Source organism: Bufo bufo, chromosome 2 (genome assembly GCF_905171765.1).
Source record: "Bufo bufo chromosome 2, aBufBuf1.1, whole genome shotgun sequence".
Taxonomy (NCBI): Eukaryota; Metazoa; Chordata; class Amphibia; order Anura; family Bufonidae; genus Bufo; species Bufo bufo.
The window spans coordinates 259974963-259990675 of NC_053390.1; the positions used below are offsets into that span (position 1 = coordinate 259974963).

The following is a 15713-nucleotide window of genomic DNA, read 5'->3' on the forward strand; positions in this document are numbered from 1 at the left end:
TAAAGTAAATGTGTTTTGTGCAGTGGGCAGGCATAAAGCCTACTGTCCCTTCTTTTTATCTGAGGATACTGTCCCTGGTAACTCCCCCCTGGAAATGTTAAGGGAATGGCTTATGCCATAGATAGAGGAAGATCTGCCAAACTTAGTTGATCAGCAGGATGGTGCACCTCCTCATTTCCTGATGGAAGTTTTGAAATACCTGAATGAAGCTCCACCACAAAGTTAGATCTGGCACACCAGAATAAACAAGTCATGAACATTGTGCCTGCTTCCACAATTACCAGTTCTAAAACCCAATGACTTCTTTGTGTGGGGCTACATCATGAACTCAAATGTATCTTCCCACCCCCCAGCCACGGGATCCGAATGACATGAGATGATGCATCAGTAAAAAAAATGGAGTCCATATCTATGCATATGCTGGCATACTGGACTGCAGCCTAGAAATCTGCCATGTGGAGCTCTCATCGAACATTTGTAGTGTATAGATAAAACTTGGATAGGTAGTGTGTATTTTCATGTTGATAAATTTGTGTTATGTTCTCTCAGTTATGAATACCGAGTCTATAATTCTGCATCTTTTAATCTTTTTGAATCACCCACGAGATATATACAGTATGTGTATATACAGGGAGTGCAGAATTATTAGGCAAATGAGTATTTTGACCACATCATCCTCTTTATGCATGTTGTCTTACTCCAAGCTGTATAGGCTCGAAAGCCTACTACCAATTAAGCATATTAGGTGATGTGCATCTCTGTAATGAGAAGGGGTGTGGTCTAATGACATCAACACCCTATATTAGGTGTGCATAATTTTCCTTTGGCAAAATGGGTTAAAAGAAGGACTTGACAGGCTCAGAAAAGTCAAAAATAGTGAGATATCTTGCAGAGGGATGCAGCACTCTTAAAATTGCAAAGCTTCTGAAGCGTGATCATCGAACAATCAAGCGTTTCATTCAAAATAGTCAACAGGGTCGCAAGAAGCGTGTGGAAAAACCAAGGCGCAAAATAACTGCCCATGAACTGAGAAAAGTCAAGCGTGCAGCTGCCAAGATGCCACTTGCCACCAGTTTGGCCATATTTCAGAGCTGCAACATCACTGGAGTGCCCAAAAGCACAAGGTGTGCAATACTCAGAGACATGGCCAAGGTAAGAAAGGCTGAAAGACGACCACCACTGAACAAGACACACAAGCTGAAACGTCAAGACTGGGCCAAGAAATATCTCAAGACTGATTTTTCTAAGGTTTTATGGACTGATGAAATGAGAGTGAGTCTTGATGGGCCAGATGGATGGGCCCGTGGCTGGATTGGTAAAGGGCAGAGAGCTCCAGTCCGACTCAGACGCCAGCAAGGTGGAGGTGGAGTACTGGTTTGGGCTGGTATCATCAAAGATGAGCTTGTGGGGCCTTTTCGGGTTGAGGATGGAGTCAAGCTCAACTCCCAGTCCTACTGCCAGTTTCTGGAAGACACCTTCTTCAAGCAGTGGTACAGGAAGAAGTCTGCATCCTTCAAGAAAAACATGATTTTCATGCAGGACAATGCTCCATCACACGCGTCCAAGTACTCCACAGCGTGGCTGGCAAGAAAGGGTATAAAAGAAGAAAATCTAATGACATGGCCTCCTTGTTCACCTGATCTGAACCCCATTGAGAACCTGTGGTCCATCATCAAATGTGAGATTTACAAGGAGGGAAAACAGTACACCTCTCTGAACAGTGTCTGGGAGGCTGTGGTTGCTGCTGCACGCAATGTTGATGGTGAACAGATCAAAACACTGACAGAATCCATGGATAGCAGGCTTTTGAGTGTCCTTGCAAAGAAAGGTGGCTATATTGGTCACTGATTTGTTTTTGTTTTGTTTTTGAATGTCAGAAATGTATATTTGTGAATGTTGAGATGTTATATTGGTTTCACTGGTAAAAATAAATAAATTGAAATGGGTATATATTTGTTTTTTGTTAAGTTACCTAATAATTATGCACAGTAATAGTCACCTGCACACACAGATATCCCCCTAAAATAGCTAAAACTAAAAACAAACTAAAAACTACTTCCAAAAATATTCAGCTTTGATATTAATGAGTTTTTTGGGTTCATTAAGAACATGGTTGTTGTTCAATAATAAAATTAATCCTCAAAAATACAACTTGCCTAATAATTCTGCACTCCCTGTATACTGTATATGTGTATATATAAATATATACTTAAGCCACAAGAACCATGATGTTTTTCACAGGGCAGCTCATGAGCCCTCTCCTTATCATTAGCAAAACACACCGATTTCAGTGGGAAGGGTTTACTATCTAATATATATTGGGGGCCCTCTTGACTCTCCCTCAACAGATGATATTGGGAAACAGAACAATCTTGACTTGAAGAAGCATATTGACTTCCAACACTTGATGCTGTTGTTCTGGAAAGAGAGAATCTGCTGCCAGAGGTATTTATCTTCTCTTACCATTGAAAACAAACAAGCATGTGAATAAGGGAGTAAAGATGAATAGCTGTCACCTGAATGAGTATTTGGCCAACAGCTATTGAAAGTGTTAGGGTACATTTAATGCTTTAAAAGAGTTTTGTGAGTGTTTTAATACTGATGATCTATCCTCAGGTCATCAATATCGGATTGTTGATCAGCTGTTTGAAGAGGCCATGGTGCTCTGGTGACTGCTGCTGCCTCCTCGCAGCTTACTAAGCACAGGACCATCCAGTGGATAGCGGCTGTTCTTGATATTCCAGCTCAGCCCGATTTATTGAATAGGACAGAGTTGTGCCTAGGCCATGTGACCGATGAACCTGACATCACTGGCTTAGAAAAAGGCTGCACTGCTTAATGAAAAGCTGCTTGGTGGAGGTGTCAGGAGTCGAACACTCATCAATTAGATATCGATGACCAGATATCTATGACCAATCATGAGGATAGGTCGCCATATTAAACACTGAAATAACCCCATTAACCATATATAATCTGCTATACAATTGCTGAAATAGTTATTTAATATAATAATTTATTGTTTGACATTTCTGTAAGATTTGGGCGATTTAATATTTAAAATATTTCCTGTCAGTAACCTTAACTTCCAGTTTCCTCTGACAGATAGGGGACTGTGCAGTATCAGGTATATGTCTTCGCTCGGGTATATTTAATCTATTTCATTTAATGTTTGTGTGTGTCATTAAAAGATATCAACACTATCCACTATAACAGTGACATCTACAGCACCCCGCCCCCTTTACAGTGACCTCCACAGCCCCCCACCCCTTAACACTGACCCCCCACAGTGCCCCATCCCTTAAAATTGGACCTCCACAGCAGCCCACCCCCTTAACTTTGATCTTTACAGCAGCCTTCCCCTTTAACAGTGAGTCTTACAGGACACCACCCCCATGACAGTGACCTCCACAGGGGCCCGCCCCCTTAACAGTGGCCTTTACAGCAAACTGCCCCTTAACACTGACCTCCATAGCGGAACATCCCCTTAACTGTGACCTCCACAGCAGCTTCCCTTTAGGGTGGCCAGAGGTCCAGTTTTAGGCCAGACAGTCTGGCTTTCAGACTTCCAGTCCTCCGTCTGGCGCAGGGCCTAGACCGACACAAGGATGTTCTTTTGAACAGCTCACTCTCAGACAGCAGCACTGTGCTGTCTGAGTGTGAATTGCAGGAAGAAAGTCACCATCCCTCCCACCCCTGCAGCTGACAGAAGTTGATTTTTTACTTCATTTTTTCAATCATCATCGGCTGAGGAGTAGGCGTGACCTAACCTGATCAAGGGTGTGGCTTAGCGGGACCTGGGGGCGGGGTTTTAAGTTCGCCTTTTTAGGGTGGACACATTGTGGCTGGGGCGTGTCTGAGCTCCTTCCTGCAAGAGTGACGCCCCTCTGGGAACCTTACTGGCTCATTTGCATACCAAATAAACTATATTTTCAGGGGATAAAAACATCTATTGCTGGAACAAAGGCACATCTTGAAATAAGGTACTAAGTGCTATTAGGCTATGGCTTTACTTCTATAGCGATTATCCTGGTGACAGATTTCCTTTAAAGCTCACCTACAGCAGTGAAGAAAAATGGCTGGGTTGTTATGGAAACCTGGAGTAATACTGTGTATGTGGAGGCTAACGGCTTTTGAGCTTCTATTGGCTGATAAGGGTCATGTGACCAAGCTGCTATTGTTTTTTGAGAATATCTCAGGAACGTTACGTCCTAGAGAGCTGAGACCCGGTCTAAAACCTTCCCGGACACCTGATGTACCTGTGTGCCAAATTTCGTGATTGTAAATGCGACGGTGCGGAATTCTTTTAGCGGACATACATACATACATACACACACACACACACACACACACACACACACACTCAGCTTTATATATTAGATAATATACATCTCATTTTAGCAATAATACTATGTTAAATGAACTAATTTATTGCTTGAGAATTTATAACATTTATGTCTTTCAGACATTTTACTTGTCGAATTGCATATATTACCTTGCATGTTTAGAACTTAAAATCTTTCATTTTCTTTGAATTCTTCCTTGAACCGTAGAAGTGCTGTTCTTCATTCCCACAAGTCCAAGCAATAAAACGGAACTGGTATATCAATCAATTGATGTGCCTACAAAAGAGGAAATATTGTTACTAACCAATAAACCCTGAAATTACATTACCTTCTTACATAAGAGGACATGCCTGAAGCAACTTGATCTGTACGGAAATTTAGCCATCATGAAAAAGAAATCTGGATGTAACGTTTCTAGTCCCAGCAAATCTTTTGAAACAAAATAAGCTTTATACCTTAGTGGTATACAAGACTTTTGTAGCAAATAACAATAGGAAAGAAAATTTACTGTATACCAATCCACCCATACAGGTATATCTGCTACAGATTTTTCTGCTGTGGATTTTGCAGTGTGAAGATACCCTCACATACATATTATCATACAAAGCATTAGAATACACCTTGAATCTATATTGCAAGGAATAACTCTGTAAGTATAATTCATATTATGCAAATTGGGCAGTTCTTGTAATAACACATCCTGCAACTCTTGCAGACATCAATGTTCATTTAACCCTTGCTGCAAATGGACCTAGCTGTATGTCCACCTTGCATGTAAATTACTGTAATATGGTGTATAGTTATGTTCAAACTTTTACTGGACGCTGCGACAATATAAAGTGTCAAAAAACAAGCCCTCAGACAGCTACATTGGTGGGAAAATAAAAATGTTATAGATTGTAGTATATGGTGATGCAAAATGCAATTTATTTTTAACAAAAAAGTGATGTTATAATGCAAAAGTAGTAAAACATAAGAAGAAACTATACAAATTTGGTTATAGCTGGTCATTCAACAAAATAATAAAAAAGTTATGGCCCTTAAAGGGGTTGTCCGGGTTCAGAGCTGAACCCGGACATACCTCCATTTTCACCCAGGCAGCCCTCCTGACTTGAGCATCGGAGCAGTTCATGCTCCGATGCTCTCCTTTGCCCTGTGCTAAATCGCGCAGGGAAAAGGCATTTTTTGGAGATCCGGTGATGTACCGGGCTCTCCATGGGGCTGCCAGGAAGCCTAGTGATGTCACCGGCACTGATGGGCGGGCTTTAGCCAGGAAAACCGCTAGGGCAGCGCTAAAGCCCGCCCATCACAGCCGGTGACGTCACTGAACAAACTGCTGGGCGGAAGCTTCCGCCCGGCAGTGTGTGACTGTAAACGAAAGAGCCCTTGCCCTGCACGATGGAGGGCAGGGCAAAGGAGAGCATCGGAGCATGAACTGCTCCGATGCTCAAGTCAGGGTGACAATATGGGTATGTCCGGGTTCATCTCTGATCCCGGACAACCCATTTAAAAACAATTTCAGCAAATTCATTGTTAGAAAATTCAGATGCCGCTCCTTTCCTTCGGAATGCTGCTGTGTTCCCAGGCATCAGTTTATGACCACAAATGGGGTATTGCCATATTCAGGAAAAAATGCAAATTGCATTTTCTACTGTTACTCTTTGTGAAAAAGAAAAATCTGGAGCTAAAGCAACATTTTATTGGAAAAAATTAAATTTTTCATTTTCACAGCCAAGTGTTTCTAAATTCGAGGTCAAAGTGCTCACTTTCACAGCCAAGTGCTCACTGCACCTCCACATACATTTCTTGAGAGGTTTAGTTTCCAAAATGTGGTTACCTTTGGGCAGTTTCCATGGCACTGGAAACCATTCCAGCAAAATCTGCCCTCCAAAAACATTATTCCCTTCTTAGTCCTACTGTGTGCCTATAAAGAGGTTTACGATAACACGTGGGGTGTTTCTGTAAACTGAAGACCTGGGTAATAATTATTGAGGTTTGTTTTGCTTGCTGCTTTTTTACTGCATTTTTAAAGCTCTGCTCATGCACAGAACGGGGAACTGGATCAGTTTTTCCAGAAAACTTGATACCAGATACATTTCAATGGAAATGAATGCCGGATCTGGCATTCCGGCAAATGTTCCGGAATTTTGGCTGTAGAAAATACCGCAGCATGCTGCTGTATTTTCTCTGGCCAAATACCGTAAGAGGAACTGAACTGAAGACATTCAGAATGCATTAGGATAAAACTGAAGCGTTTTTTCCCCCCGGTATTGAGCCCCTATGATGGAACTCAATACCTTTAACGCTTGTGTGAAAGTACCCTAACTCATGTCAGATTTGAAAAAATGTCCAAAACTGTATACATACAGTATACAGTACAGACAGAAAGTCACACGTGTGATAAACATCATTCTCTACAGATATCTGCCTGCTTTTCTGAATCCATGTTTTTACACAGTAAGGGTCCATTCACACGTCCGTAATTTCGTTCCGCATTTTGCGGAATGGAATTGCGCACCCATTCATTTCTATGGGGCAGCAAGATGTGCTGCCCGGATCCGGAATTGCGGATCAGCACTTCCGGGTCCGCAATTCCGATCCCGAAAAATATAGAACATGTCCTATTCTTGTCCGCAAATGCGGACAAGAATAGGCATTTTCTATTCAGTGTCGGCGCACATCGCCGATGTCCGTGTTTTGCGGATCCACACACACAGATGTGTGAATGGACCCTTAAGGACTGGCTCGTATTCATTTATGCTAAATGCAAGCAAGATGTCCTGAATACTTAATATGTACAATATTTGCAGAGGAAAAGGACTTAAAAAAAAATGTTTAATTATTTTGATGCTCAAGCGACAGCAGGGTAGATTTCTGTCTTGATTAAAAAATTCATTTCAGGAGGGTATAATCTTAATTTGAGTGGACAGACAGCGACACTTTGCTTAAGAAAAAAATAAATGAATCTCAAATTAAAATAAGATGCTCTTTTCACTTTACTATTATAATATCACACATGTTAATGTTGAAATCAATACATCATTATACAGGAAACATACTGAATGCTACACAACTTCTATGGTATACACAATACAGTAACACATTATGTTCTTCTTCTGAGAATATAGTGGATAGAGAGGATATCTCAGCTTTATAATTGTCACTTAAAGGTATATATTGGTATATATATATATATATATATATATATATATATATATATTGTCCTTAAAGGGTCACTGAGCTTTCACAAAGCTTTTGATATATCATAGCGACATATCAAAGTTTTTGATTGGTTGGAGTCTGTGGGCTGATAGCTAGAACGAGAAGAGAGATGCACTCATATAGCATGCTCTTTCTTTCCTTGCTACAGGAAACTGAATTGAGATGGACTCACAGACTTTCTATTGAGCCCATCTCATGCAGAAAGTGAACTGTTCAAGTGATTCTCTTACCTCAGTCTAGAAATCGCACCAAGACCAAATCAGATCAAAACCTTTGATATGTCGATATGACATATCAAAAGTTTAGTGAAAGCTTGATGACCCTTTAACCCCTTAAGGACCAGGCCATTTTTTGGAAATCTGACCAGTGTCACTTTAAGTGCTAATAACTTTAAAACGCTTTGACTTATCCAGGCCATTCTGAGATTGTTTTTTCGTCACATATTGTACTTCATGACACTGGTAAAATGAAGTCAAAAAAAATTTTTTTTTTTGCACAAAAAAATACCTAATTTACCAAAAATTTGGAAAAATTTGCAAATTTCAAAGTTTCAGTTTCTCTACTTCTGTAATACATAGTAATACCCCAAAAAATTGTGATGACTTTACATTCCCCATATGTCTACTTCATGTGTGAATTGTTTTGGGAATGATATTTTATTTTTTGGGGATGTTATAAGGCTTAGAAGTTTAGAAGCAAATCTTGAAATTTTTCAGAAATTTACAAAAACTAAATTTTTAGGGACCAGTTCAGGTCTGAAGTCGATTTGCGAGGCTTACATAATAGAAACCACCCAAAAATGACCCCATCTAAGAAACTACACCCCTCAAGGTATTCAAAACTGATTTTGCATACATTATTAACCCATTAGGTGTTGCACAAGAGTTATTGGCAAATGGGGAGGAAATTTGAGAATTTAATTTTTTTGTCTAATTTTTCATTTTAACACATTTTTTCCACTAACAAAGCAAGGGTTAACAGCCAAACAAGATGGTATCTTTATTGCCCTGACTCTGCCGTTTACAGAAACACCCAATATGTGGCCGTAAACTACTGTACGGCCACACAGCGGGGCGTAGAGGGAAAGGTGCGCCGTATGGTTTTTGGAAGGCTGATTTTTATGGACTGGTTTTTTGACACCATGTCCCATTTGAAGCCCCCTGATGCACCCCTAGAGGAGAAACTTCCTAAAAGTGACCCCATCTAAGAAACTACACCCCTCAAGGTATTCAAAACTGATTTTACATACGTCGTTAACCCTTTAGGTGTTGCACAAGAGTTATTGGCAAATGGGGATGAAATTTGAGAATTTCATTTTTTTGCCTAATTTTCAATTTTAACCCATTTTTTCCACTAACAAAGCAAGGGTTAACAGCCAAACAAGACTGTATCTTTATTGCCCTGACTCTGCTGTTTACAGAAACACCCCATATGTGGCCGTAAACGACTGTACGGGCACACAGTAGGGCGTAGAGTGAAAGGTGCGCCGTTTGGTTTTTGGAAGGCTGATTTTGCTGGACTGTTTTTTTGACACCATGTCCCATTTGAAGCCCCCCTGATGCACCCCTAGAGTAGAAACTCCATAAAAGTGACCCCATCTAAGAAACTACACCCCTCAAGGTATTCAAAACTGATTTTACAAACGTTGTTAACCCTTTAGGTGTTGCACAAGATTTAATGGAAAATAGAGACACAATTTCAAAATTTCAAATTTTTGGCAGATTTTCCATTTTAATATTTTTTTTCCAGTTACAAAGCAAGGGTTAACAGCCAAACAAAACTCATTATTTATGGCCCTGATTCTGTAGTTTACAGAAACACCCCATATGTGGTCGTAAACAGCTGTACGGGCACACGGCAGGGCGCAGAAGGAAAGGAATGCCATAAGGTTTTTGGAAGGCAGATTTTGCTGGACTGGTTTTTTTGACACCATGTCCCATTTGAAGCCCCCCTGATGCACCCCTAGAGTGGAAACTCCAAAAAAGTGACTACATTTTAGAAACTACGGGATAGGGTGGCAGTTTTGTTGGTACTAGTTTAGGGTACATATGATTTTTGGTTGCTCTATATTACACTTTTTGTGCAGCAAGGTAACAAGAAATAGCTTTTTTGGCACGTTTTTTTTTTTTGTTATTTACAACATTCATCTGACAGGTTAGATCATGGGGTAATTTTATAGAGCAGGTTGTCACGGACGCGGCGATACCTAATATGTATACATTTTTTTTTATTTATGTAAGTTTTATACAATAACTTAATTTTTAAAACCAAAAAAATGTTTTAGTGTCTCCATAGTCTAAGAGCCATAGTTTTTTCAGTTTTTGGGCGATTATCTTGAGTAGGGTCTCATTTTTTGCGGGATGAGATGACGGTTTGATTGGCACTATTTTGGGGTGATTATGACTTTTTGATCGCTTGCTATTACACTTTTTGTGACGTAAGATGGCAAAAAATGGCTTTTTTTTACACTGTTTTTATTTTTATTTTTTTACGGTGGTCATCTGAGGGGTTAGGTCATGTGATATTTTTATAGAGCCGGTCGATACGGACGCGGCGATACCTAATATGTATACTTTTTTTTTATTTATGTAAGTTTTACACAATGATTTCATTTTTGAAACCAAAAAAAATCATGTTTTAGTGTTTCCATAGTCTAAGAGCCATAGTTTTTTCAGCTTTTGGGCGATTATCTTGAGTAGGGTCTCATTTTTTGCGGGATGAGATGACGGTTTGATTGGTACTATTTTGGCGTACATGCGACTTTTTTGATCACTTTTATTACCTTTTTTGGGAAGTAAGGTGGGCAAAATTTCAATTTTCTCATAGTTTTTATTTTTTTATTTTTATGGCGTTCACCGTGCGGGGAAAGTAACATGACCATTTTATAGATCAGGTCGTTACGGACGCGGCGATACCTAATATGTGTAGTTTATTTAATTTTTTTAATTTTTATTCAGTGATAAATGTTTTTTTTTTATCTTAACTTTTCTCACTTTTTTAAAAAATTTTTTGACCCAGACCCACTTGGTTCTTGAAGATCCAGTGGGTCTGATGTCTCTATAATACAGTACAGTACAATATATATTGTTCTGTACTGTATTTTACTTACACTGAACAGATCTATGCTTTCAGCATAGATCTGTTCAGCACCATGGACAGCAGGACTCCTGAGCAGGCGTCCTGTTGCCATGGGAACCCTCCCCGTCTGCTCAGAACTTCGCAGACGGGGAAGGGTAAGCACGGGGCTAAGGGGGGCTCTCTGGGGGCTCTCTCCCTCTCCATCGGGGGGCTGCAAAGGCACAGCAGCCCCCCGATGGAGAGGGAGGGAGCTCCCTGACCGATGACAGATAACTTTTTCCATACAGCGGTCCGTACGGACCGCGGTATGGAAAGGGTTAAACGGCTGACATCTGCACAGATGTCAGCCGTTTATACCAGGGTGCCAGCAATGTGCTGGCACCCTGGTATAACCACTAGAAGCCAACGATCATTCATGGGGAGGCGGGCGGGGGATCCCGCAACGCCCCCACCGCATGCGACACCCCCCCGCACCACCCGCCGGCATCAAATCATGCAGGGGTGCAGGGGGGGGGGGTGAAAAATATAGATTATAGGCACTCAAAAGTTTCTGAACTGCAAAAAGCGCAGCAAACCGCAGGTCTGAATTGACCTGCGGTTTGCTGCGATCGCCGACACGGGGGGGTCACATCACCCCCCCTGGCGTTGTCACAGGATGCCGGCTGAAGGATTTCAGCCGAAATCCCGTTCCGTTTAACCCCTCGGTCGCCGGAATCCCGATTTAAAAGTTAGGACGTACCGGTACGTCCTTGGTCCTTAAGGACTCGGGAAATAGGGCGTACCGGTACGTCCTATGTCCTTAAGGGGTTAATTTCAGTAGACACTCCAAGGTTTTGTCCTAATACAGAAATAGTGCCACTCTGGTCCATTGACTGTTTCCGGCATCCAACTGAAGGGAATGGGGCATATCTGCAATACATGGACTTCTTTTCTGAACCCTTTGAACGGTAGTTGGTCTACTCATTTAAATGGTTGTCCAAAACATGGCAGCTATCTTTCAACCACATTCACTTCATTGGAGCGGAGTTGCAAATTCAAACACAAACCATGGACAGATGTGGTACTGTTTTTGGAAGAAACCAACCATGTTTTTCCAATCCTGGAGAACCCATTTAACTCCTATTTTTACATCCTGAACAAGGGCATCCACGGTTTCTACAAGTTAGATCCTCCTTCGCCCCATATTAGCAACTTCCAGCAGACTGTACAAACATGGTTCTCCGCTCTGGAGAACTGATTTCGTTAGATGATTTTTAATTCTTTAAAATGAGCTTTTATCTTCATTGCAGTCCGCCCAAATATAGCAGCTGTCATCCCTGTCTCCTGACATATAAATTGTAAAACCTGTCCTTGGAGATGCCCTGTTAGTACTGACCAACTGCACACATTTGAAATGATTTTCTGTGCCCTACATTGTTATAATGTTTTAGGAGTTTTAGAGATTGAAAATGAAGCACGGATGATGAAATCTATCCAGTAAACAACTGATGGTGGGGAATGTAGTGCTGCTTCTTTTATTAAATGATGTGCAGTATGAACATAGCAAATTGCTTATTGTGAAAAGTGGATTAGCTCAAAATGGCATTAAAGCTTTTTGTTAATTACCTTGTAATTTCTGAAGAATTTGCATCTGAGTTTATTACTGTTCAACTAATTTTTAATTGAAGAGTTATTTTTGTAAACAGCACAGGAGTGCTGCTCCGCAGGTACTCATTATTTGCTTCAGTGAGCATTGAAGGAGTACTGAAGCAGATAGCGAGTGTTTTACAGAGTGTAAATCTGGTTGATATGAATCACGATATCTACCTATTTTAGCTGCCAATTTATCTGTGTACCTAGAGAATCTGCCTATCCAACGTAATGGGGCCCCCATACACATTAATGTATTCTTGGCGGGTTCAACATAGAACATAGAAATTGCAACACCAAGAAGGAAAAGTTGTGGAATTATGGAAATCATAGGATCGATAGACAAGTTAATGATAAAAAAAATTATAGCAGAATATTCAAAATATGTGTTGAGAATGGGAGCCACATGCAGAGAGACATACACTTACACACCTTGGCATGCTAGCAATAACGTTAGTAATGGTTGTCTGAGGAATGTTTTGCCATGCTGAATGCACTTGGGCATTTAAATCATAAAAATCCACTGCTGGCAGCTCCCTTTGCAATTGCCGACCAATGATGTCCAGCTTGTGCTCGATGGGAGACAAGAGGATGTTTTAGCCACGCAGGCTGCCCACAGTAGCAACAGCAACATGTGGCCTGGATTTGTCCTGTTTAAAAATGGCTCCTGGAACACTTTGGAGAAATGGTCGTACCACTGGTAATGCTGAGCTGTTAGTATACCTGAAGACTAGAGGGGTGAGGGGGAAAACCACACCTAGACCCATTTTGGGAAAATCTTATGAAAAGTATAAAACACAAGATGTACAGCGCAAAGTGAGCTTTAGCTCTACAGAAGGACACATAACTGATGATTCACAAAGGACAGATGATAATATACAGGAAAGATAGATAAACAAAAATCAATCTGTGACTACATTACAACCGCACCAAAAAAAATATTATCCTTCAAAAAATGAACCAGAAGAGCGGGGCACAAGCACCAAAAAACGTTACCTACCCTCAATGGAATCACGGCAAGAACAAGAAACAAAGCAAATAATGTTGTTAAGTTATCCTCTTATATTATTGATGACCACCAGACTGCCATCTTATCAAAAGTACTTAATTTTGCACCTAATGATAACTTCAATAGATTCACCAGATTACTTACAATGAAGAAAGTTTTCGATATTACTGTAAATTCTGGTAATGCTGTGCATAAAATGGAAAGTGATCCAGGTAGAGTACCTTCATTTCCTCCAGTTGGTTCATTTCAGGAGTGTCTAGCATTTAAAAACCTACAGGATTTAAAAAGTGAATTGAATGATGGTGTTGACCAACCCTTCGTTCTATCCACTACAAGCTAGGTGTTTACCCATAGATACATTTCAAAGATGTCCAGAGGGACTTGATTGGTTCATATAAAAATAGAGGTATAAAACAGAATAGAAAAGAGTCTACATTTGATTTAAAACAATTGTCAGATTGTATTAAAACATTTTTAACAAGTGTTTCTATTATGTACTGTATATCATTCCAGCATGTGAATTATCTCTGGTGATCTTATTGGTTTAATTGGAATGTATAAGTCTGCAGGAAAGAATGTAGCTTTGTCATGATTAAGGATCGTATTTCTGTGATCTGAAACGCGTAGATGCTGTGCGTCGTGAGGTGTTTCTGTATTTGGATTTTACTGCACCGAATATTAAAGGTCAACACTTTTATCGGAGGCTGGATCCATCTCCTTGCTTTTTGAATTGTCAGATCTTACTATCACGTCTGCAGATAAGGGAGTCCAGTTGTGCTACTTAACACAGGATTGTGTTAATGTTGCAGTATGCAGTTATCCTGTGATCCTACCCCATACTATTGAGATCAGTTACAAACTGTGTTAGATGAGGGTTTAGCATTAAATGTTATTTCTCAAAGAGTATGATAATTTACGATTGTCTACTACCATTATACTGCCCAAGATCCCCAAGGATCAATTCCTGCCACCTATGAGGCCTATTGTGGAGGCAATCGGTTCTTTAAATCAGGATCTTGGTGAGTGGGTGGGCAACTATCTGCAACCTTTGGAAGTGAGAACTGTGGGGTATCTGAGAGATACCAAACATGTTTTAGGTTCTGTATAAAACATGAAGTGGAGTATGGATGCATGCTGGCTCGCAGCAGACCCCGAGTCTCTATACACATGCATGGGGGAAAATTCTCCCCTTCACTAGCTAATTTATTTGTTGTTTGGTTTGAGGAATACTGTATCTTCACTGATTGCAATCCTTTTTCACATTGTATAGCCTGGTATGGATGCTACATTGATGATGCGCTGGTCGTATGGGTGGGAGATATGGCGGCCATACCAGGATATATTGAGTACCTACAGTAAATAAGGCTACTTTCACTTCTGCGTTTTCCTTTCTGGTTTTGAGATCCATCAGAGGATCTCAAAACCGCATGAAAATGCATCTGTTCTGAAACGGATCTGGTTGTATTATATTAAAAATGAACACGCCGTAGGTCAGTGGCTGCTGGATCAGTTTTTTTTTTTGTGGCTGAAAAAAAAAAAATAATAATCTGACACCAATGACTTACATGGTTTTTGATCGCGGATCTGGCATGTTCAGTTTTCTATGACGCACACAAAAATGCTGCTTGCACAATTTTTGTTTCCCGGCATGAGAATGCAACATGATGGAACGGAATGCATTCCGGTGCACTCCATTCCGGTTTATTCAGTTTTGTCCCCATTTACAACGAATGGGGACAAAACAGAAGCGTTTCCCTCCAGTTTTGAGATCCTCTGAGGGATTTCAAAACCGGAAAGGAAAACGCAGATGTGAAAGTAGCCCAACAATCCGTTTGGCCTGTTCATTACTTATCAACTTCCTAAATATGCTATTTCTTTTCTGGATCTCACATTGTCAATAGATCAAGTAACCATTCAGACTGCAGTTATTGCAAACCCACTTCAGGTAATGCAATCCAGCATTTCAGATGATCCACATCATATGGTTAAAAACATTCATGTTGGTGAGCTTTTGATATAAAAAAGGAATTGTTCAACATAAGTGGTTTTTCAAAAAGAGAAAAATAAATGCAAAAGAAAGAGTGAAAAAACGTGGCTACCCAGCATAGGTTTTAAACAGTGATGAAAATATGCTCAATGACAGAATGGAGGAGGACTTTCTATTGAAGGATAAATCTTATAAATTGCAGCATGACACTATTGCACCCACTTTTGTCATGACGTATAGCAAGCAATATTTAAAAATCCGGTAGATCATAAATAAATATTTGTCAGTCTTAATGGAGGACGAGACATTGCCTTCCATCCTCCATGAAGGTTGTGCTTTTTCATCTAGGAGACCCCCACACTAGAATCCATTCTTTCTCCAGTTTAATCTCCACAAGGGATTCCTGCATATTTGGATACCGTTCACACCTAAAGGTTTTTTATTT

The 15713-nt window shown here is 40.4% G+C and overlaps 1 protein-coding gene across 3 annotated transcripts in view; it reads right to left on the minus strand.

Moving 5' to 3' along the window:
* RTN4R (reticulon 4 receptor) overlaps positions 1 to 15713 on the minus strand; it is a 282951-nt gene that overhangs the window by 85375 nt on the left and 181863 nt on the right. For all 3 annotated transcript variants that reach the window (XM_040416529.1, XM_040416532.1, XM_040416530.1), the window contains one exon: positions 4493 to 4619. In XM_040416529.1, coding sequence (XP_040272463.1) covers positions 4493 to 4499 — 7 coding nt within the window. In that variant the 5' untranslated portion in view covers positions 4500 to 4619. The remainder of the gene's footprint in view (positions 1 to 4492; positions 4620 to 15713) is intronic.